We start from the raw sequence: 23,650 nt of genomic DNA on the forward strand, positions 1-23,650 counted from the left end.
TAAAAAGAGCTCTTCTAGGAGCTGAAGAGTATGCTCAACATAACTTTTGCCCCTGAGGTCCAGAAAAATCGCCTCAATCCCCTTCGCATCGCTTCCTATTCTTAGCAGAATCGGATGCAAGCGACTCGGTGTGGCTGCCCAGAGCGGGCCTTTCTCTAAAAGGGACCTCCTCTCCCTTCCATCCACCTCGCCAAGCACTTTGCTTCCTCGCACTCCTGGCAGTATGTCCCACAATCAAATCAAAACAAGCCCAGACTGCGATTCGAAGTGGCCTTACTTTTATTTCTCTAGGAAAGTTCGATTGTTTAAGATCCAGTTTAAGTGTTTCCTCTCCGGGAGTCCTTTTCTGGCTGCAGCCTTATCCAAGTGCAAGCCCCTCCAGGACTGTATACTCACACACCCTTCCCCCTATTACCCGAGCACACCACGCAGTAATCGCTGATTGGGGGTACACATGCCTCCCCCGGGGCTGAGGCTGAGCCAGGGTAGTCCCCACGTACACAGCTCGCCTGCTGGTGTGGGCAATTACGAATTTTCGTTACGAAGTTTCGTTATTACAGCAGGTTAAACACGACAGCAGCCCACCTCCCTCTCCTTCGCTTCCCCAGACTTTGGTTCAGCACTCCGCTCCCGACCCCCGCCCCCAACCCCCGCCCCCAACCCCCGCCCCCAGCCCGCCTCCAGAAGCTGCTGGAGGCGGAAGGTTCTGCGCACGCGCCATGGGGCGGGGCGCGTTCGGCCGGGGGCGGGGCAAGGGGAGAGGAGGGCGCAGAGGGGCGGAGGGGGCAGCCACGGCGTGGCGCGGCAGTTGCGTCTGGCTCGCGTGCGCTCGGAGCCTGGGGGGGCGGGGCTGAGGCGGGCTTGTGGCACCTCCCCCGCCTCTGGCCCCGCCCCCGCAGGCCGCCCGCGCGCCTCGCCCCGCCCCCTCGCCTTACCCGCCCCGCCCCCCCCACCGGCGGCCGCGCTCCTTCTCCCGCCGCCAGCTACCCTCCCGCCCGGCTCCCTCGGCCGAGAGCGGGAGAAAGTCCTGCCGGTGGGCGGCCGCGGGGCTGCGAGCGTCCGGCATCCCGGGGCCGCTCCGGCCCGGGCGGCGAGGGGGCCCGGCGGTCCATGCATCCGCCGCCGCCCGCCGCTGCCGCGATGGATTTCAGTCAGAACAGCCTGTTCGGCTACATGGAGGACCTGCAGGAGCTCACCATCATCGAGAGGCCGGTCCGCCGGAGCCTCAAGGTGCGCCCCGGGGAGGAGCAACTGTCCGCAGGGCGCCTGGCGACTGGCCCGGGCCCCGACCCCGTCGCGTCCCCTTCTCCTTCCCGAGGCGGCCCGGGACCCTCTCGGAGTCGGGCTGGACCCTCCGTCCTCCCGCGGTCGCCGTGTCACCCTAAGCCCGCCCCTGCTTCGACGTAGCTTCGGTTCTCCCAGCTCGGACCCCCATCCCCGAGGGACTGGCGCCTCGGACGCCCTGGGCCCCCTAGTCCCCCGGCCCAGCCCCGCACGGGCCCCTTCCCTAACCCGCCCCCAGGAACGGCCGGTCCAGCGTCGTCCCCCGAGCCGCCCCTCCTGGACGGCCGTGGCCCCTCTTCCTTCCGCCCTGCGGGAGCTGCCCCTCGAGGCCGCCGCCGCCTTGTCCCCTCCTGAGTGCCCCCCCACCCCTGGACCCCGTACCACTCCTCAGTCTACACAGCTCCGCCCCCACCCCCCTCTCGGAGACGCGGCGGATCCCGCTTTCCCCTTCCTCCATCGGAGCAGCTCGGGTGCCTCTGCCCCCTCGTCCGCCAGGCCTCCCTTTACCTCCCACCCAGCACCCAGTCCCACTACGGGTTTTCGAAGCCCTCTCGACCCGTCACCCCCATCCTGAGTCACCGCACGTCCTTTCCTCCCAGCCCCTCCAGGACTCCAGCTGGGACCCTGATCCCCACTCCCCGCCTTGAGGGAGTCAACCTTCAGTTTGCTCCCCCACCCCGCAGAGTCATCTTCGTCCCAGCCTCCAACCCTCACTGCCTGCAAACCTAGTTTTCCGACCACCCCCTCCCCCCGCCGTCCTCTCCAAAGCTCCGTTGAGCTCTTCTCACTCCCACCTGCCGCAATATCGCGAATCTTTGATTTCCTTCCAGCCCCAGAGTTTATTCCCTTCCCTTCCCCCACTCCACATTTCGTCTTTTTCGTTCTCTCTCGGCTGCAGTTTGCCCCCCCCCCCCCCCCCCCCCGCTTCTAGCATTTCCTGGGGTGGAAAATGCTGGAGAAACAGCCTTGGGGTATTAGAGATTTAAAAGTACGTACGTATGTATTTCATATGTGCATATAAAACCGAGTTCGGCAATATTCTGAAGCCACAATGTAATTCTCAAGCTAGAACAGTTTAAAAAAGAAAGAAAGAAAAAACAAAACAAAACAAAACCCCTCCAAACCCCTCCAAACCCCCCCAAACCCCCAGACTTTACCACCCCAACCCAGCAATTGGAGAAGGAGACCTCTGTGGTCGATTTATGTGGGTTGACCCCCACACAAATCGGCACCTCGAGTCCTCTTGATGAGTTTTCAGTGATACTGCTTAATTGTGAAACTTTTGCATTAGTCTCTACTCATATGGGGTTCCCGGAGGGTCACTGGGGGGCGGGTGGGGGTGGGGGTGGCAAGACTAATCCACGTTTGTATGCATATTTGTATTTTACACTTGACAGACACCAGAAGAAATAGAAAGATTGACAGTTGATGAAGACCTCAGTGATATTGAAAGGGCTGTTTATCTGCTCAGGTATTGCTCCAAGTCTTTCTGTGAATTTGTTGCTCGTTCCCTGTGGCAGCATGGATGGACGCGTTGTGAAATGTCGTTACGGTTATGTTCAGATTCACTGAACGGCTTGAACGGAGTACTGTGGCATGCACAGCACTTAATTATGTTGTAAGTTAAGATTTTGGTATGGACTTAACATGTTTGAGAGCTGAAATCAAGTAAGACCACCAACTTAAAGAGTATTTCTAGCGGGAGGAGGAAGAGAACAGCAAAGGATTTGAATCGGATCTCATTCTTTTTTTTTATTTTCCAGCTTTGATGGTTCTCCCTTAGATCAGCAAGTTTAGATGAGACTTAAGTTAATCATAGAATATGAACTGATATGCTATTTACTATATGGAAAAACCCCCCACACAAATCGAGTAGCTCAGTTTGTTGTTCAGGATATTCTGTTTATATTAGTTTTGCTATGTAAGCTTTGTAATTTTGTCTGAAAGATTTTAAATGTAATTGAGCCTACTGTCGTTTAATCTCACAGCTCTGCAGTTTTGCTTAATGCAGGTGGTTATTGCAAATATTTATAAAATTTCTTTCAACTAAAAAAACCTTTAGATTTAACGTCTTAAAAGCTAATGCAGTGAACATTGATGAGCTTATCTGTGAAAATACTGCAGAGGCAGAAATTTTCCTAAAGTACTTCGTGTATGTTTGTTTTAAAATTTTTCTTTAACTTACAACCACATGCTTTTCTCTCTGGCCAATTAGTTTTTACTTTTGTTTTTTAGAACAGATTTTGAGAACTGGTGTTATTTACCTACTGAGATATTTATTTTCCTCGTTTCCTTAGCTTAGGTCAGCTTTGCCATTTTCAGGCACTGGCAAGTTTCTTGTTCTCCTTTCTAATTTATAGGTCATGCTTCTAGTTCCATGTTCTTCAGTGGAGGATCCCGTAAAAAAAAAAAAAAACCCCTCCCCATGACTTCCATTCTCTTAATTATTTTTTAGCCTATTCATGGCTTTTTGGGTTTCTGTTCTTAGTTTAGTCAGAATTGTAGCATGCTTATAATTTAGACCATTCTAATAATTCTATCACTTGAACATGTTTCTGGGTATTAGATCTTATGTTGGTGTTATTTACCCTCCTTTGGTGATCTTGGGTAGCATGCTATCATTATTTCTCCCTATCTGTTTAAAAAAAAACTTTTATTTATGTATAAATTAATAGTAATATGTTTTTGATGTTTACATAGAGAATAATTCAATGTTTAACCTCTTTTGTTATATTTGAAGTACTTTATTCCTTAGTAATTAACACGTCCAATATGGTGAACAATAGTTGTAAATTCTGCCTTTTCCCTGAGTTCTTTTGTTTGGAGTAGGTAGACAATTGATGAGAGTTTGGATAAGTTTCTTTTAACATACAGCAGTTAATGATTTGTAGTAAGTTCCTACTGGATACTCCTACTGAATTCTCTTCTTTTGCATAAACTCTGGCTTACAATTAGGTAATGAAGAGTCTTGCTCTACTTACTTGTGACAGCAGATACCTTATTCTAGATATCAGTGACAAGACTTCTTTTTTAGGAGGGCTTACTTGTTTTCTATTTTGCTTTTATTGTTTTTTAGTGAACTGGGTCATCTAAGTTGTCTGTATTTGTCAGACACACAACACAATTTTCATCCTCTTCTGGAATTTACAAAGTCCTTCAGAGACAGATAGGTCCTCTCATTCTTAGACGGGAGTTTTCAAAGAGATCTGGTATCTCTTTGTGGCTCCTCTACCTTGAAGGAGGTTTGCAAGGTGACTCAGGAACACTAGTTTGGTTGTGTATGGGTTCTCTGGCGGAGTTCTTTGTATTCTCACCACCTCCTGGGGGAAAGGGAGATTTCACTTTTAGGCCCGCTTCTGCAGGGATTACATATGCACGCTGTCTGAAAGTTTCTTTCTTCCCTGGGATTCCAGGGAAGGTGTGGGAATGCCGTATAGATGGATTCCAAACTTGGCCTCTGTTGCAGACTCTTCTGCTATTTTATTTTGAGCCTTTTATTTTAAATGTACTTTGTTCCTTTTTTTTTTCATTGTACTTCCCAATGCTATGCTATAGAACCTCATACTGAGACCTGTTCCCCTGCCTTTTTTTTTTTTTTTTAAGATTTTATTTATTTATTAGAAAGAGAGAGAGCATAGGATCGGGGTCGGGGGAGAAAGAGAGGTAGAGGAACGGGGCGGGGGGAGAGGGACTGAGTATGGAGCACAGAGCCTGTGGAGTTAGGTCCCAGGACCCTGAGATCATGACCTCAGCTGAAACCAAGAGTTTAATGTCAACCCACTGAGCCACCGAGGTGCCCCCTGCTTTTTTTTTTCTTTGATTTTCAGATTGATTTTTGAATGCTTTGCCTTTTCTTTTGTATTGACTATTTAATATCCAGATTCCCCTCCATCTTTGAATGTCAGATTTGTCTCTTTAGTTTTCTTATTTTTTTTTTTAAGATTTTATTTATTTATTTGACAGAGAGAAATCACAAGTAGATGGAGAGGCAGGCAGAGAGAGAGAGAGGGAAGCAGGCTCCCTGCTGAGCAGAGAGCCCGATGCGGGACTCGATCCCAGGACCCTGAGATCATGACCTGAGCCGAAGGCAGCGGCTTAACCCACTGAGCCACCCAGGCGCCCAGTTTTCTTATTTTGTATAGTAAAACTCTTTTGGAATCTTAGGTTAAATTAGAATTCAGACAAATGTGTTTGCCACACACATGCTTTATCTCAGTGGAGGTTCTGATAGCATTTAAATTGAATCTAATATATAAAACATTATCTGTAGAGTACTGTCATCCAATGAAAAACTAATTACATGGTTCATTATCTCTCTCTAAAATATGGTGGATCAATTGTTAATGCAGTTTCCATAATTAAGCTTAGACCATTACAGTATTTGAAGACACGACACAGATGAATTTGTGGTTTTGCCTAAATACGATGCTGATACACCCATCTGTGGCATTTAGTGCTGAAGCAAGACAGCTTTCCTAATAGTTACAGCTGGTGGCTTTGTCAAAATCCGATCACATCATCTTTTTCCTGTTCTCTGTAATCTTTGTGATTTGGGCATATATTTTAGGAATGTACTGAAAATATGTGAATAATTTTGTTAGAGAAGAGCCCTAAGTTTGTTAACTTAGGGTTAAGTTATTAGGTTAAGTCTTTAGGTTAAGTTATTAGGTTTAGTCTTTACTTACATATTTATAATTGTCTACCACATAAATTCCAGAAACTTGGCACAAGGGACTCTATCTTAGCCATGCAGTGTGATGTTCCCTCAGGCCCTCAACATTTTTTTTTTTAATGACTTGATTGAGATGTAGTTCATTTGCTGTACGCTTCACCCATTTAAAGTGTGCAGTTCAGTGGATTTTCGCGTGTTCACAGAGTTGTGCAACCATCGCCACAATCAATTTGAGAACATTTTCATCATCCCCCAAAGAAGCCCTGTACCTATAAGCAGTCACTCCTCACTTCTTTCCGCCCCTTCCAGCCTTTGGGAATCATTAGTCTACTTCCTGTCTCTATGGATTTGCTTATTCTCTGGACATTTCATGTAAATGACATTATACAATATGTGGCCTTTTGTGACTGACTTTTTTCATTTAGCATAATGTTCTCAAGGCTCACGCATGTTGTAGCAGGTGTCAGTCCTTTTTATTGTTGAATAGTATTATGTGGTGTGGGTATATCCCATTTTGCTTATTCATTCATCAGTTGATGGACACTTACTTGGCTTGTTTCCACTTACTTAGTACTTTACTTTTTGAAGCCGTCCTGCTGGCCTCTTCACTGTTACTCATATTCATCGTGTCACCTCTGCTTTTCCCTTACCTCTTACCTTACCTATGCTTTTCCCTGTCCTGGAGGAGCTTTCATTACACCTGTTCAGCATTCTCCATCACCAGGATCCAGCTATGATCTTGCATCTTTCCTAAAGCCTTTCTGAACTGCTGAAGCCACATGAGCTGCTCCCATATCACTTATGGATGGCCTCCCTCAAGAAGAGATTAATCACTACAATGTATTTCTTAACTGTGTGTGCACAGGCTCATTTTCTTTAATTGTAAGCTCCTGGAGGGCAAGCATCCCTTATGTTGTTGCTGTTTTGGTCTTCCTTGTTCTGTGCTGTGATATAAGCATATACCTCTTCTAAAGTATATTATTTATTTTTTTTTTAAAGATTTTATTTATTTATTTGACAGACAGAGATCACAAGTAGACAGAGAGGCAGGCAGAGAGAGAGAGGGAAGCAGGCTCCCCGCTGAGCAGAGAGCCCGATGCGGGACCTGATCCCAGGACCCTGAGATCATGACCTGAGCCGAAGGCAGCGGCTCAACCCCCTGAGCCACCCAGGCGCCCTATTATTTAATTTTAGATGACCAAAATGCTAGATGAGTTAAGATACTTCTGATTTTTTTTTTTTTTTTTTTTTTTTGTATTATAGGATATAGAATCAGACATTTAGGTCATAGCTTATTCTACTCATTATTATCTATGTGATTATTATCTAATAACCACACATTATTTATGGTGGTTAAGCTCTCTCTTTTCATCTGTAAAATGGAAATAGCAATACCTGTTTCCCAGGGTTGTATTATGATTGGAGCCCTAACCCAGACTAGGTGCCCAATTAATGTTAATTTCCTTCTGTCTCTTTCCCCCGTCCCTACTTCTTTGTTACTTAGGTTCTCAAGCTACATTTCAAACTTTTAAAAGAAGATAACAATATTAATTTTGCCTCCCAAGAATTTAGTAAAGCAACTGGGAAATAAAATACGTCACCTGAAGTTTATGAAAGATACCTATTAACTTCCTTTTCTAATAGTATCTATCAGAAACCAGAATCTTCACAAATAATAATTAAGCATTTCTTAGCTTGAGTTTTACAGATTTATATTTTCTTACCAAATGACGTTATCTTAAGTAATATTTTCTCTTAATGTTATGTATGCATTTTGTGGATTGGTTAGTGTTAACCTTTTATGTCTATTACTTTCATCGTCACTTTACACTATGGATTTTTTAAAAAGAGTTATTTATTTTAGAGAGACAGAGAACTTACAAGAGAGGGAGCACATGAGTCTGCATGAGCCGGGTGAGGGGCAGAAGGAGAGGGAGAGGCAGAGAATCCCAAGCAGACTCCTCACTGAGGGCAGAGCCCAGCACAGGGCTTGGTCCCAGGACCCTGAGATCATGACCTGAGCCAAAGACAGATGCTCAATGACTGAGCCACCCACATGCCCCCCAGAAGAGCCTCTTTAATCCCTCACAAGTGGAATGGATAGTTGGTTAGTTCATCCTAAAAAAATTGGTCAGCATGGGGAATCATAAAAATGATGCATTCATGCAACATTTTATTTTAGTGTATAAAAAAATGGATTTGTTTGCCACTCTTTTGTTGTAGGTCCACTGCCTTTTCTTGGAGTATAGGTCTGCTGATTACAGTTCAGGATCTGCTTTCTTGCACTGATTGCCCCCGTAATGCACTTATAATGTCAAGTTTATGTTTCTTTAAAGCTGAGTGAACATTTGAAGATGGCTTAGGAAGCTTTTGGAAAGCATGGTCTTAGAATTTTGTGATTTTCTACTCATCTTTTACAAGTTGTCTAGTTCTTCCTATTTCAATAGCAATCTTCTTTGGTAAGTTGTCTTGACTGAGTGTTTCTAAACCTCCAGTTTACCCTTCATAGAAATAACTCTCTCTTTTGCATTATATGTTTCTGCAGTATTTAATTAAATATGTAATTGCAGTAGCCAGGGAAATTGGGATTAACTGGTCTGAGAACAAATGCAGCCGACTCTTCATTATAAATCCGCTAGAGTGGAAGCCTGTGAACATTCTAGAAAGTAGCCTGTTAGCTATGAGCTTTCAGTCTGCCTTTGGCAAGGACCTGGAGAGTGTTGTTTAGTTGGAAGAGTCCTTTAATACCGTGTTGAGAGAGGTATTATCCTTTTTCAAAGCACGCACTATGATGACCTTTCTTCGTCCTTTGTTATCCGTGATATTTCTCTCTTGTTTCTGCATTGAGTTTGAACCACGGTCTGGTCTGTTATTCCTTTACTTTTGTATACTTAAAAAAAAAAAAAATAATGAATCAGGAATCTCAGGTGAAGAGTCCCTTCCTTCCCCTTCCCCCTCCTCCCCTTCCCTCCCTTCCGTTCCTTCCCTTTCCTCTTCCTTCCTTCCTTTCTTTTGTGGCAGGAAGATGGAGGAGCAGAGGGGGAGGGAGAGAATCTTAAGCAGGCTTCATGCCCAGTGTGGGGCTTAGTCTCCAGGACCCTGAGATCATGACCTGAGCCGAAATAAAAAACCAGATGCTTAACTGACTGAGCCACTTAGGTTCCCCAAAGAGACATATTTTTTGTTTTATTTTTTTTAAAACAAGCTTTTTGAACATCTGCAGAAATGTGCACAAACCCTAAATATATAGCTTGTTGAATTTTCATGAGTAAACACACCCATGTAATCAGCACAAAAGTTAAGAAATAGAACACAATCTCCTGTATTACTCTAGTACCTCCCTCGTACCCCTGTCCAGTTCCTCCTGCTCCCTGCAAAGGGTAACGACCATCCTGACTTTTAACATCATAGATTAGTTTACTTGATTTTGAACTTTGTAGAGTAGGAACCATGGAATGTACTGTTTTGTGCTTAGCTTTTATTGAACCTTTTCAAAAAGAGATTGGTCCATATTGTTGCATGGAGAAATAGATCATTCATTTTTTTTGCTGTATAGTATTCCATTATAAGTCACAATTTATTCTTTCTATTGTTGATGGACATTCGGCTTATTTCCAGTTTTTTGCTGTTATAAATAATGCTGCTCGGAACATTCATGTACAAGTCTTTTGATGAATATGTGTGTGTATTTCTTTTAGTTAAACTCATAAAGTAGAATTATTGGTCATTAGTATATGCATATGTCTGGCTTAAAACATATGGCTAAACAATTTTCCAAATTGTGCCAATTTAAACTTCTGTCTGCAGTGTCTGAGTGGTCCAGCCCTTACTTTTAAGGAATCAAAGGGTCAAACCTTCTAGGATGTAAATTTCCTAGCATATTTATAAGGAACTGCCTACTAATAGCCTGAAGAGGTTTCTCTTTTCTGGCGCTGGATTTACTTACACCATTGAACGTTTTTATTTTCTTATAAGAATGTTCCCAATGAGAGGTCCCATTAAAAAAAAAAAAAATTGCCCAAATTATCTTACTTGGTGAAGGTGAGGCTTGAATGACTTGCCTTTCTACAGAGAACTAGGAAGCACCTCCATTTTCATGTTTTAAGATAGAGGGACTAGTGTTTCACATATAAAGAGCAGTATATAATGGATTCCAGTTGTATATCTTACATTATTGCTCAGGCTAAGTTACTTAAGTCCTTGGCAAACCTCGAATTCCCTGTTTTGGAAAAGTACTAGGTCACTGATTATAAGGGGTTTGGTGGTTATTTCCACCTCCCTTTCCTTGCTTTTTGTAATGAGCGTAACGATGGCATCTGCTTCTTTTTTCTTATTTACTGAAGCCTCAGAAGGCTCTCTCTGTGACATCAGTAGAAAGCAGAATGCTCTCATGGGATCTGTACGAAAAGCTTAACAAAGAGTAAACTATTTTCATCAATGTAAAAGTGACCCATATCTTGTCATTGGAAAGTTCTGAGCTTACTAATGACACAATTATGAGAGATTTGGGCAGTTCTTATCTTGTTAAGTATAGTTGGAGATATTAATAATGGAAAAGATTGGTAATGCAACTAATAGTTACTTTAGAATAAATCTTATAAGTTAAAGCTAAAAGGTACGGAATATTTATTGAGTACTTTTATGTGTTAGGCATCACCTGGGGAACAAATGACATTGTATCAGCAGGTACTTTTGTTCAAGGAAGTACCTGTTGAAGGAAGTAAAAGCATTTTTCTTAGAGTTCAGTAGAATAGAGTTCATCCCTGGTTAACAAGCGTGTTGGATGTTGAGACGGCAGGACATTGTGTCAGAAATACTTTGTATTAAGACAAACCCAGATTTATTCTTAGAGAATGGGGCTCACTCATTTAATTAGTGAGACACCTTGGGTAAGTTGCTTAGTTTTTCTTTGAGTTCAAGCCTCCTTTTCTAAAATGGAAATAATAATACCTAGACTACAGAAAAGTAAGATTGGAGGAGATGTATGTGGAAGGCACAGTGCTTGGTGCAGGGTTATGTTTAGGGAAGGATAGTTGTTATTGGTCTTTTTAAATTTTATTTTTATTTATTTATTTTTAAATTTAAATTAAATTAATTAACATATAATTTATAATTTGTTTCAGGGTTTATTGGTCTCTTTAATCACCTGTTTGTAATTCAGAATGTATTTTATAGGTCTATGTATAGAATGTATGGGAAAATTCCCATCTGGAAACTTCCTGTAGTTGTAAAGTTTTCTTTCCAGATGGTGCCTCTTTGCAATTAATCTTCCCCTGTGACCGTAGGCAACCAGTGATCTGCTTTTTGTCACTATAGATTGGTTTTTCCTGTTCTAGAATGTAGACATACTTTTTCATATCTCTTGGATGAATGCCTAAAAATAGAATGCTGGGTTATGTGGTAAATTTATATGGTTTTTCATTTTTTATAGTTTTCTTGAGGTATAGCTGATATTCACTGAACTGCAGTTAATTGTATGATTTGATAAGTTTTGACATATATATGTATATATATAATATATATGTGTATATATATATATATATATATCTCCGCACATACACCCATAAAGCTATCATCACAACTCAGATAATGAGCATATCCATCACCTTCAAAAGTAACTTTGTAGGGGCACCAGTGTGGCTCAGTAGATTAAGCATCTGCCTTCGGCTCAGGTCATGATCTCAGGGTCCTGGAATTGAGTCCTGTATCTGGGCTCTTTGCTCAGCAGGGAGCCTGCTGCCCTCTCTCCCTCTGCCTGCCGCTCTGCCTACTTGTGATCTCTCTGTCAAATAAATAAATAAAATCTTAAAAAAAGTAACTTTGTGTCCCTTTTTAATATCCTCTCCCTTTCCTCTAATCTCCCACGTAGGCAACCACTGATATACTCTCTGTCACTATAGATTAGTTTGCAATTTCTAGAATTTTATAGAAATGAATTAGAATATCTGCTATTTTGTGACATCTTTTACTCAACTTAATTATTGTGAAGTTCATGTATAATGTTGTATGTGTCAATAGTTTATTTCTGTTTGGTGTTGATAATTATTACATTTTAAGGATATAATATATTTTGCTTATCCATTCATCTGCTAATGGACATTTGGGTAATTTCCAGTTTTTGGCTACTACAGACTTAAGTGGGTATAAATATTCATGTACAAATCTTTGGTGGACACATGCTTTCTTCCTTCTCTGGTATATAGCTAGGAGTGCAGTGGTTGAGTCCCATAGTAAATGTATATCTATAAATTTTAAGAAACTGCTAAACTGTTTCCAAAGTGAACTTAAAATTTCCAGGCAGTGTATGAAAGCTTGCTCCATAATACTCGTTGACATTTGGTATGATCAATCTTTTTAGTTTTAAGCCATTGAATGGTATTTCTGGTGGTTCAGTGTAATGGTGTTTCATTGTATTTGTAATTTGGCTTTCCCAAATGACCAATGGCTGTTGAGCATCTTTACATGTGTTTATAAGCCAGCCTCAGACCTTGTTTAGGTACGTATCTGTTCAAAGCTTTTGCCCTTTGGTTGGATATGTGTTTCGTAGATATTTTCTCCCAGTCTGTGGCTTTTTAATCTTTATAAAAGTATTTTTCAGAGAGCAAAGGGTATTTGCTTTGTTGTGGTCTAGTTTTGATGAGGTCTAATTTATTGATTTTTTTCCCTTTATAATTAATACTTTTTGTGTTATATTTAAGAGATTTTTGTCAACTTCTAGGTCAGGGGGATTTTTTTCCTTTGTTTTCTTTTAGCAGTTTTAAGGTGTTAGCTCTTAATTTTAGGTCTCTGATCCATTCCCAGGCAAATTTTGCATATGGCGAAGGTAAGGTTTGAGGTTACTTTTTTTGCACATGGCTAAAACATGCAATAGAAAAGGGCTAGTTTGCGAGTGAGCAGACGTGGCGTTTGTGTCTGTGATCACGTTCAAGTCACTTAAGTTTTTCAGGCACTGTTTCCCCCCTATTCCCTCCATAGAATACCATGGGTTGGGCCTGACAGAATTTAAGGTAACATCTTGCTTCAGCAGGGTATCCTCAATTTTAAGATAAAGAGATGTTGAATCCCAGTTTATTATTTCATCCACTAGGTGGTGCTAATGGTTATCCCTGTAGGGTGGAAGGTCCTTGGAGAGGTGAAGAGTTCCACAGCCTTTTTAAATAAAAAGTGTCATTTGCAAGGCAAATAGTCATAATTCAGAAAGTGCCTGTGTTTCATTAAGGATTGCATGCAATAATGATTAGAGAAACAACACTGTTCATTTTGTTGAATATCAAAGTATTTTTTCTTTAAAGAGTTGTACACATTGTAGATTTCTTATGAGTCTGTTTTGGGCAGAATGAGAGTTACATGGCTAGTCTAAAAATATTTACATGTTCATGCATGAAAGATAAGACTGAGAAGTCTGGCTGGCTTAGAATTGTCATATAAATTCTCTTGGTAATAAGTTTATAAACTGTATTTGCCTAGAAATTCTCTGGTAATGAAATTGGAAAATACTTGCTTGGAAAGTAGGTAGTTTTGAAGAGGGAAAGGATTCACAAAAGTACAGCCTGGGCTTGTACGGGAGAGGACATCTCTCCCTGCAGCTCTGATAATGGTGGGGAGGGAGGGGTATGGTTTATACGTGTGGTTGGTGTGCATGTGTGCCTCACAGAATTTTCCAGTTATTTGGGGGTTTTCCCAGATATCTTTATGTTATTGGCTTCTAGTTTAGTTCTGTAATGGTCACGGGACATACTTTACTCTGCTTGACCTAAGTTCTTTTAACTTTACTGAGGTCTGTTTTATGGCCCAGAACATGGTTGACCTTGGTGAATATTCCATGTGTACTTGAAAAACGTGTGCATTCTGTTGTTGTGTATAAGGTGCTATAAATATGAATTAGATCACATGGGCTGATGGTATTTTTCAAGAGTTCTATATTTCTTTTATTTTCTATTTACTTATTCTACTGATGACGAAGACTGGAGTAAACTCCAGTTTAAAGTCTCTGTAAATGAGGATTTGCCTACTCCTTTCAAATCTGTCAGTTCTAGTAGTAGTTCAGGTATTTTGATTTCTGTATTTAGGTACATACGCCGTTAGGATTGCTATGTTTTCTTGGTGATTTAGCTCCTTTATAGTTACGTAATATTTGTCTTTACCCCTAGAAATAGTCTTTATCCCTAGAAATAGTCTTTTGTTTTTATCAGTCATTATCTGATATTAATATACTCACTCCAGCATTCTTTTGGCTAGTGTGTACACACTGTATCTTTTTCTGACCCTTTGCTTTTTCAAACAATTTAACTTGATTTTTAAATTTTATTTATTTGAGAGAGAGACAAAGAGAAAAGAGAGCCCAGAGAGAGAAAGAGAGGAGAGGGAGAGGCAGGCTCCCCGCTGAGCAGACAGTCTGAAGGCAGGTGCTTAACTGACTGAGCCACTCAGGCACCCCTGACCTTTTGCTTTTTTAAAAAGATCATTTTGGAGGGAATTATTTTAGGTTCCCAGAAAAGTCATAAAAATAGTTCAGACAGTTCCCATATGCCTTTCACCATTTTACTCTAAAGTTAATATCTTACATAACCTCGGTACTTTTGTCAAAACTAAGAAATTAACATTGGTACATCACTATTAGCTAAACTATAGACTATTTGGATTTTACCAGTTTTTTTCATTAATGTTCTTTTCCTCCAGGATACCACATTGTACGTAGTTGCCATATCTCCTTAGTCTGCTCTTGGCTGTGATGCTTTCCTAGTCTTCCCCTGCTTTTCAGGATTTTGATAGCTTTGAAGAGTGCTGGTCAGGTATTCCATAGAGTTTCCCAAGTTCTGTTTTCCTAATATTTTTCTCATTATTAGATTGGGCTTGTGGGCTTTTGGGAAGAATACCATAGAGGTGAAATGCTTTTCTCATCCCATCATTTTGGGGGGTACATGCTAGTAACACGATTATCACTGGGGGTGATAATCTTGATTACTTGGTTAAAGTAGTATCTGCCAGGTTCCTCCCTTGTAGGAGTCGTGAGAGAGGACCTCCCTTGTTTCTGATCTTAGGGGGAAGGCGTTCAGTCTCTCACCATTAAATATGATGTAAGTATTCCGAATTTGCTGACAGTTTTTATTATGAATGGGTGGTGAATCTTATAAATTTATTTTTCTGAATCTATTGATATGATGTATGGCTTTTCTAACTTAATTTTGTTAATATGTTGAATTACACTGATGAGTTTTCAAATGATGAACCAGCCTTGCATTCTTGGGATGAAATTTACTTGATCACGATATATTAGTCTTTTTTCAATGTTTCTGGGCTCTATTTGCTATTACATTTTTGAGGATTTTTTCATCTAATATAATACTTATCTATAATTTTCTTTTATCGTTGCCCAGTTTTGGTTTTTGGAGGATGCTCATGAAATGACTTGCAAAATAGTTTCCTATTTTCTGGAAGAGGTTGTCTAGAATTGGTATTATTTCTCCCTTAAATGTTAAAAAAAAATTTTTTTTAAATGTAATCTCTTCCCTCAACTTGGGGCTTGAACTCACAACCCTGAGATCAAAAGTCACATGTTCCATGGGCTGAGTTGCCAGGTGCTCCATATTTCTTCATTAAATATGAGGTAGAAGTTACCAGTGAAACCATCAGGCCTGGGATTTTAATTTTTGAAAGGCTTTAGCTAAAAATTCAGATATTTAATAGATAAAGGGCTGTGTGAGTTGTCTATTTCTTCTTGAGTAGGTTTTGGTAGTTTTTGACTTTCAAGTACTTAACTGTATTCCATCTAAAGTTACTGAATTAGGCTAGTATTTTAATGTTTGTGGGATCTGAAGTGATGTTCCTTCTTTGATAGCTGATACTGGTAATTTGTGTTTTCTCACTTTTTTTTTTCCTTGTTTACATTTGAAGTTTATCCATTTTATTGGTCTTTTAAAAGAACCAGCTTTTGGTTTCATTTTTCTGTAATGTTTTTCTGTATCAATTTCATTGATTTTATTCTGTATTCAAGATTTCCTTCATTCTGTTTACTCTGCATTTAGTTTTCCCTTCTTTCATTTCTTGAGGTGGAATCCCAGTTTATTGATTTTAGATCTTTTATTTTAGTACATGCATTTTTATTGATTTTAGATCAGTAGCATTTTAATGCTATGTATTTCCCTCTAAGGACTGCTTTAACTGCATTCCACAAATTTTGATGTTCTGTGTCTTCATTGTCATTTAGTTGAAATAAAAAACCTTTCTTTCAGGGGCAGGCTCAGTTGGTGAAGCTTTCATGTCTGAATCTTGATTTCAGCTCAGGTCATGATCTCAGGGTGCTGAGATTGAGCCCTGCCTTGGGCTCTGAGCCCAGCCCGGAGTCTGCTTGACTGTCTCCCCTTCCCTCTGCCGCTCCCTTTGTTCATCTGGGCACATGTGCTCTCTCTCTCTAAATAAAAGCTTTAAAAAGGAAAAAAACAACCAGACTTTTTTTCAAAACTTCTTTGACTCATGAGTCACTGAGAAGTACATTGCTTAATTTCCAAATATTGGGGGATTTTCCAGGTATCTTTTTGTTATTGATTTCTTGTTTAGTTCCATTACAGTTTAAGAATGTAATTCACCTGATTTCTGTGGCTACCTCTTCCTTTCCCATAATTTCTTACTATTCCCTGCTTTGCTCGATGTGTCCTCCAGCCATCTTTGCTATTCATTAAACATGCCAGGTCTGCACCTACCTCGGATTTTGCACTTGCTTTTAATATGTTTTCCTCACATATCTGCACTGCTAGGTTTATTATTTCCTTCACATCTTTACACATATGTGGGTTGCTTGTTTATCTCAGATAAATGGCACCATCCTCTGCTTGATGTCACAAGTTAAAAACCTGTGAGTATTCTCAGTCTTTCCTGTTCCTCATCTGATATTTAAGCAAATTAAATCTTTCTTTTACAAAATAGGAATGTTCACAAGGTTTCTGTAGTTTTTTGATAAAGACATTAAAGAACTCCCACATTTCTTTATTCAAGATGGTTTTTAAATACTGGATTAGTAGAAACCTGCTGAGGGGTCAGAATTCCAGTGTTTTAGTCATTTCTTTTGGTACCTTTGTGGGTAAATAGATGTGGCCTCTTTTTTTCTTCAGGAAGAATTTTCTTAATGTTCCAAAACAGCATGTATTTTATTAGTTTGGCTCAAGTTTCTTAATTATTATACAGAAATATAAATATGTTTTTAAATATATGTATTTACATTTATATATAAAATTAGTTGAGCCTAATTTTGTTTCTTTATTAAGCAGTGAGAGCTATAAAACTTGTGCTTTTCTTTTAATCCTTGTTGCTAAGAGATCTGTCTCTAACCAGCTGTGTGACCTTGGGAACATCATTTAGCATCTCTATTCTGTTAGTAAAGTGAGGGAGATGCGCTTAGTCATGCTGTTAAGACCCTTTCTTGCATCGTGACTGTATACTTAATTCAATGCTCAGTGCAGTTAGCAGCTTACCTTCATTTCTCTATTCCTTCAAAAATATTTACTTATTTGTAGTTTAAAAAAAGCTCAGGATAAGGGCGGCTGGGTGGCTCAGCTTTCAGGGTCGGACTCTTGGTTTCGGCTCAGGTCAGGATCTCAGTGTTCTCAGATCGAGCCCTGCAACAAGCTTGGCACTCTGCACTGAGTCTGTCCTTCTCTCTCTGCTGCTCCCCACAACTCCACCCTCCACCCTACACTGTGCCGTCTCTCTCTCTCTTTAAATCTTTAAAAAACAAAAAAGCTCAGGGTATACAAATCAACTCTGATTCTTTTGACTGGTATTTAAAAAAAAATTATATGTTCAATATTTTGCATGTTTAAATGCGTGCTTCTCTAAATCGTTTTGTGCAGGTGAAGAGTTATAAATAAGAATAGAATGACTTGGGTTCCTGGGGGGGCCCAGTTGGTTAAGCAACTGCCTTCAGCTCAGGTCATGATCCTGGAGTCCCAGGATTGAGTCCCACGTTGGGCTCCCTGCTCAGCGGGGAGCCTGCTGAGCTTCTCCCTCTGACCCTCTCTCTTCTCAGGCTCTCTCTCTCTCATTCTTTTTCTCAAATAAATAAAATCTTTAAAAAAATACTCACTAAAAAAGAATAGAATGACTTGTTATTTCATCAAATCCTCATTTTATAAAGGTTTTATTTATTTGACACACAGAGAGAGAGAGTACAAGTAGGCAGAGCAGCCGGCAGAAGTAGAGGGAGAAGCAGGCTCTCCACCAAGCAGAGCGCCCTATGCAGGGCTCAGTCCCAGGACCCTGGGATCATGACCTGAGCCAAAGGCAGCTGCTTAACTGACTGAGCCACCCAGGCGCCCCCAATTTTTATTTTGTAGTAAAAATCATTACATATTGTGATTTTAAAAGTCCATTTACTGCTTAGTGTCAATGATTTCCACATAGGTAGCACATGGACCTGGTCTTGTGGACAACATATTAAAATAATTTAGGTAAGATGTATATCATTTTTTACTCATATGTATGAGTAAATTTTCTCATATGTATCCATATTTACTCATTGAATTACACATGGTATAATTAGCAATTATATTTCCTTAGACACTATTTGCCTTTTAGAATAATTAGAAGACTGGTAATTCATATATTGTTAGAAGGAATGATAGGAATGTCAAATAATTCTTTAAGGAACAACAAGGATAAAATTGACTTTGGTTCTCTTAAAGAAGAAAATATATGCATGAAATTAATTAGTTAATAAAAATTTTTATTATTGATTTATTTATTTAAAACATATTTTACTTCTTGATTTAAGAGAGAGGGGAGGAGAGAGAGAGAGAGAGAGAGAGAGAGAGAGAGATTGAGAGCGCATAACTGGGGCAGAGGGGGAGAGGGAGAAGCAGATTCCCTGCTGAGCAGAGAGCCCGACTTAGGGCTCAGTCTCAGGATTCCCTGATCATGACCTGAGCCAAAGGCAGACACTTACCTGACTGAGCCTCTCAGGTACCCCAATTAATTAAGTTTTTTAAAAATGGATTTTATTTTTAAGTAATCTCTATACTCAACGTGGGTCTTGAGTTTATAATCCCAGGATCAAGAGTCACATGTTCCACTGATTCAGCCAGCTGCCCCCCATCCCCTGAAATTAATTTAGTAGTTATTTAGGAACTCATAAGAAATACTCTAGGACCAATAGTTCTGTTGTTTTATTTAAATTAGATTCTTGCTTTATGGAGATCCTGTCCTGACCCTGACAGTAATTACCTGGTTGACTTGAACAACTTCCATAGTCTTTACAGATGTTGGTGTCTTCATTGTCACAATGTGAGGAAGTGAATTATGTTTCCACAGGTTTGGAAATTATGTCACGGAGATGATCACTGCTTTAGGCCCTCTTCAACGCCCTCCGTTCTATCCTGTCGTTTGCATGAGAGGAAAGGAGCCAGTTCAGGCAGATTTCGCATATTGATTTTGGGTTAACCTTTACATTTTGTGATCGATTTCTTTGTGTTACATTTCTTCTGATGTGGTGCTTCATTTGCAGTAATATCCATCAAGCAGACAGGAGCCCCAGTCTGTTGTTTGGGACTCTCTTTCTGGGTCATATTATCCAACCCTAGATTTCGGTGATTATCTCTGTGACATACTTTCCATATCTGTGACTATAGCTTTGGGTTTTTCTTGTGAACTTTGGGCCGGGTCTCCCTGCTGGGTGTCTCCACTGGGATGTCTCTACCAGAAAGTCTAGCTGGCTTTTCAAACTTAGTGTGCCCAAAACCGAATTCATCACTTTTTAATCTAAATGTGCCTTCACTTGTCATTGGAGCCTGACCATCCTTTCAAATCATCCTGGAGGGAAATCTGGGAATGATTTTTTACTCTTCCTTTTTCACTCAGTAATTGGTTTTATATCAAGTCCTATTGATTTTATTTCTGCAAGAAACCATTTCTTCTCTTTCCACTTTAATTCAGATACACAGAACGTGAATGCTTTGTTTTTATTGTTTTCTTTTTACTTCCAGAGCACAGTGACTGGCAAATCATAAGTGTTCAGTACATCATTATAAAATGATTGCCTGAATCCCATCCGGCGTGGAACCTTTGAACACACTGTTCCTTCAACTCTCTCTTTTCACCTATTCCTACTCATTTTCAGGTCTCAACTGTTCAAGGAAGCCCTCCCTTGGCCTCTAAATTAAGTGATGTTCTCAAATGTACTGTTGCCTTGATAGGTCTTTGCACACTCGAGATGATTTAATTGATTGTCATTGAATACTTGTCTTTTCTGACTGTTAAGCTCTAATAAGGCAAGGGCCGTGTCTGCTGCACCGTCACATCCCAGGGCTTAGTTCACTGCACAGTCTGTAATAGGCACTTAGTCAGTCCTTGCTGTCTGACAAGGTCTGTGGCTAGGCATAAAGCATCATTAAATGGTGGTGGAGAATCCGGAACCGGTGCCTGGAACCAGCAGGTCCTGATTAAGAACTCCCTGACTGAACGTATCAGTCCTCCTGTGTTCTAGAGATTAAGTAATCAGGTCTCTTCCCCTTCCGATGAGGGCAATTTATCATCTTTTCTTCCTGTAGGTACCAGGGATTTGGCCTGCTTTTTATCTCTTCTATTTTCCCTCCTGGGTTCCTCTCTTACTGGGTTGGCACCTATGTAATCCGAATCTTCTAGCTATCCATTCTCTCCTGCTGTGTCCTGACATGTCTATAAAGTTAAAAGAGTTTTAAAAAGGTTTTTACTACTGTGTTAATGGGGAAATAGAAAGACAGATCACAAAAATTATCAGAGATTTCATTGTTTGCAGAAATCTTCCAAGTTTGTACAGTTATTCCTGAACTTATATTTTGCATACCTTTTGACATGAGTGCTGTAGTTTGTTTCTTACATAGGGGAAAGCTTGGTAATCTTTCCTTTTACTCTTTGCAAAATACTGTGGAGCAGTGATTTTCTACGGTTTTTTTTTTTTTTTTAAACCATGACCTACAATAATTTTAAATTGTGACCTGGCATGTACACACACATTTGCCTCTGTGTGTATATGTAATATATATGTATGTATGCATAAAACTGCAACTGAATTTTAATAATAGTTATCCTTCTATGTGTGATAAAATAAAACTATACCAAACTTTGCATCAAAGAGAGTCTTGATTTAGTTAATAATTGCCCCATAATCATTTCTTTCCGCCCCAGGACAAGTGAGGATAATAATGTTCATCTTGTAAACAGCTGTGAGATTTGCTGTGGGGTATGAGGGAGAAAGGGAAGTGAAAGTAATTCCAAGTTGTATACCTGGAGAGTCAGAGGGCTCTTTGTCCCTCTGTTGGTAGACGGAAGGGGAAAGGAGCTCACTCATTGATCCATGAAGTTGGAGAGCTACTCAAGAGGAAAAGCTCTCTGTGTATTCAAGTTCAATCAAGAGAGGGGTTCTTCTTTTTGTCACAGTGAACACACACCTTGTGCATGTTCTGTTGATGTGATACTGTGGTAGTAAAAAATACAGAGTGGAAATTGTTAGCTAATTTATTGTAACATGAATGTTACTAAATAAATCATGTGAGAATTTTTGTCTTGCGGCATTTTCAACTTACAGACATTTTTAGGCTGAGAGTTTAGCCACTTCTTATGATATGATGTTATCCTGGGTATAATGGCCCTAAGTTAGGTATGGGCTTAGAGATCATAGTTGGAATCCTGCCGGGCTCTAATTGATTGGCTTTGGGTAAGTTGCATTTTATTTTTCTGGGCCTCAGTTTCCTTAATTGTAAAGTAAGAATAGAAAGATATTGCTCATGTATTGCAAAGATTAATGTGATTATGTGAAGTATCTTGCTTGGTACATTGTAAATCTTTAAGTGTTAATTTTTCTTTAACCCTCCTTTGGTACTATTCAAAAATGTAATACCTTTCTTTATGATTCTAAGCATAATGATTAAGCAGGGTTGCATGGTTCCCCAACGACATAAAAGGTAGTACTTGGAAGACTTAACATTATTCAGGATTCTATTTTCTGGTACTAACATAAGAAAATACGCCACATTTGAAAGATGACTGCTATTGTGGGTAGATATTCTGTATCTTCTGACAAGATTCCTGAGTCATCTTTGTCTTAAAAGAAGTTTTTGTCTTTCTTAGAAGTTTAATTCCTTGAGCTAACCATTTAAGTTATCTTGCTCCATTCATTAAAATATACTGTTTTATAATTTACTTTGAGTAAAGAAGTAATTAAATGTCAACTACCCGAAGTTTACTTTTCATTGCAAACTCAAAACAAGGCCCGTATGGGATCTGCTTCATTGTTATAAATTCAAACACAGCATCGGCAGTTTTGTATTTTTGAGTGTGAAATGAGAGCTGCTAGGATTAGGGTCACAGACTGTGGATACGCAAATCATTTGACAGCCTACACGTAGTTTAACAGTAGCGAAGCTAGAGTCCTCAGATTGATTTCGCTGGTAGTGACTGATGATGTTACGTCATCATTTTTGGATAGTATCTATTTCTTCCCCTTTCTCTTTCCCCAGTGGCTTAAGATTAAATAAACAATGAGGATGGCCTGCCAGGAAAGGAGACTTTTTGCTAGTCAGAATTCTTAGTGTTTGTATCTGTCTTCCTCAGTAGAGCTGGAACTCTTTGACGGTTGAACAAAGGTACAAGGATAGAGAAAGGTAGGACTGCCGGCCTCCGGATATGTTCTAACATAGGGCTCTCTTCTTTGTGGGAAGGGCATGGGTTTCATAAACCAGCACAGGGAGCCTCATTTTTGGAGACCTAAGATAACGTCTCTGAAATTGCTTTGGCAATATGATGTACTAAGAATTCCTGGTTCTTTTCTTGATTTACCACTAACTGATCATCATTTTGTACCCCCCCCACCCCAGCCTCGCTGAGGACCAGCTCTTTTTGAAATCATGTTTATTTTATTTTATTTTATTTGTGTGAGAGAGCGAGAGAGCGATAGAGTGAGCACAGGCAGGCGGAATGGCAGGCAGAGGCAGAGGGAGAAGCAGGCTCCCCGCCAAGCAAGGAGCCCGATGTGGGACTTGATCCCAAGACGCTGGAATCATGACCCGAGCCGCAGGCAGTTGTTTAACCAACTGAGCCACCCAGGCATCCCTTGAAATCATGTTTTTAAAAGCATTACACAGCATAGTTGTACAGTTTTCTCTCATAATTCTCCATAGTGTAGGAGCAGGAGTGGGCTAGAAAGCACAACTGGATGGGTTTGGTATTTCCTGGGCACCTAGGTTGGAAGAGAGGCAACAGTATTGCATGGTTTGTGGAGTTGTAAGTCTGGGTAACTCTGGGAAGTAATCTTGCTAAGCCCTAGCTAACCTCATCTATAAAATGGAGCTAATAAAAGTATCTACTCTACCTCATAAGATTATGAGAATTAAATGATATAAGTAAAGTGCTTGTTTAGCATAATGCCTGGCATGCAGTGTATTAGATAGTATTTTTGTTGTTGTTGCTGTGCAGGAGGAGGAGAATTGAAGAAGGAGTTGATTAGTGTGAATGTGGTTGGAGGAAGAGCCTGGCACATTCAGGCTGCTGGGAGAGAAAGGCACAAGGAGGAATATTAGAAACTAGAGAATAAGAAGGAATTGATAGGATAGTAATGAGATGAAAGTTAAAAAAAAAATGGATTTGGTGATAGAGAAATAGAAAGATAAAGAGTTTACAGCCAGCAAGTGTGTTCCCAGAGTTTGAGATTCTAGAGATGAGCATTTCCAG

General features: G+C 40.4%; 1 protein-coding gene across 4 annotated transcripts in view; it reads left to right on the forward strand.

Moving 5' to 3' along the window:
• Positions 1-958: 958 nt before the first annotated feature.
• Positions 959-23,650, forward strand: part of PPP4R4 (protein phosphatase 4 regulatory subunit 4) — a 102,245-nt gene continuing 79,553 nt past the window's right edge. For 3 of the 4 annotated variants that reach the window (XM_059373881.1, XM_059373882.1, XM_059373885.1), the window contains exons 1-2: positions 959-1,230; positions 2,682-2,755. In XM_059373881.1, the coding sequence (XP_059229864.1) occupies positions 1,111-1,230; positions 2,682-2,755 (194 nt within the window). In that variant the 5' untranslated portion in view covers positions 959-1,110. Of the gene's footprint in view, positions 1,231-2,681; positions 2,756-2,797; positions 2,903-23,650 lie in introns of those variants that run through there. The other variant, XM_059373883.1, reaches the window with a different exon arrangement.

This window comes from Mustela nigripes, chromosome 13 (genome assembly GCF_022355385.1).
Source record: "Mustela nigripes isolate SB6536 chromosome 13, MUSNIG.SB6536, whole genome shotgun sequence".
Classification (NCBI taxonomy): Eukaryota; Metazoa; Chordata; class Mammalia; order Carnivora; family Mustelidae; genus Mustela; species Mustela nigripes.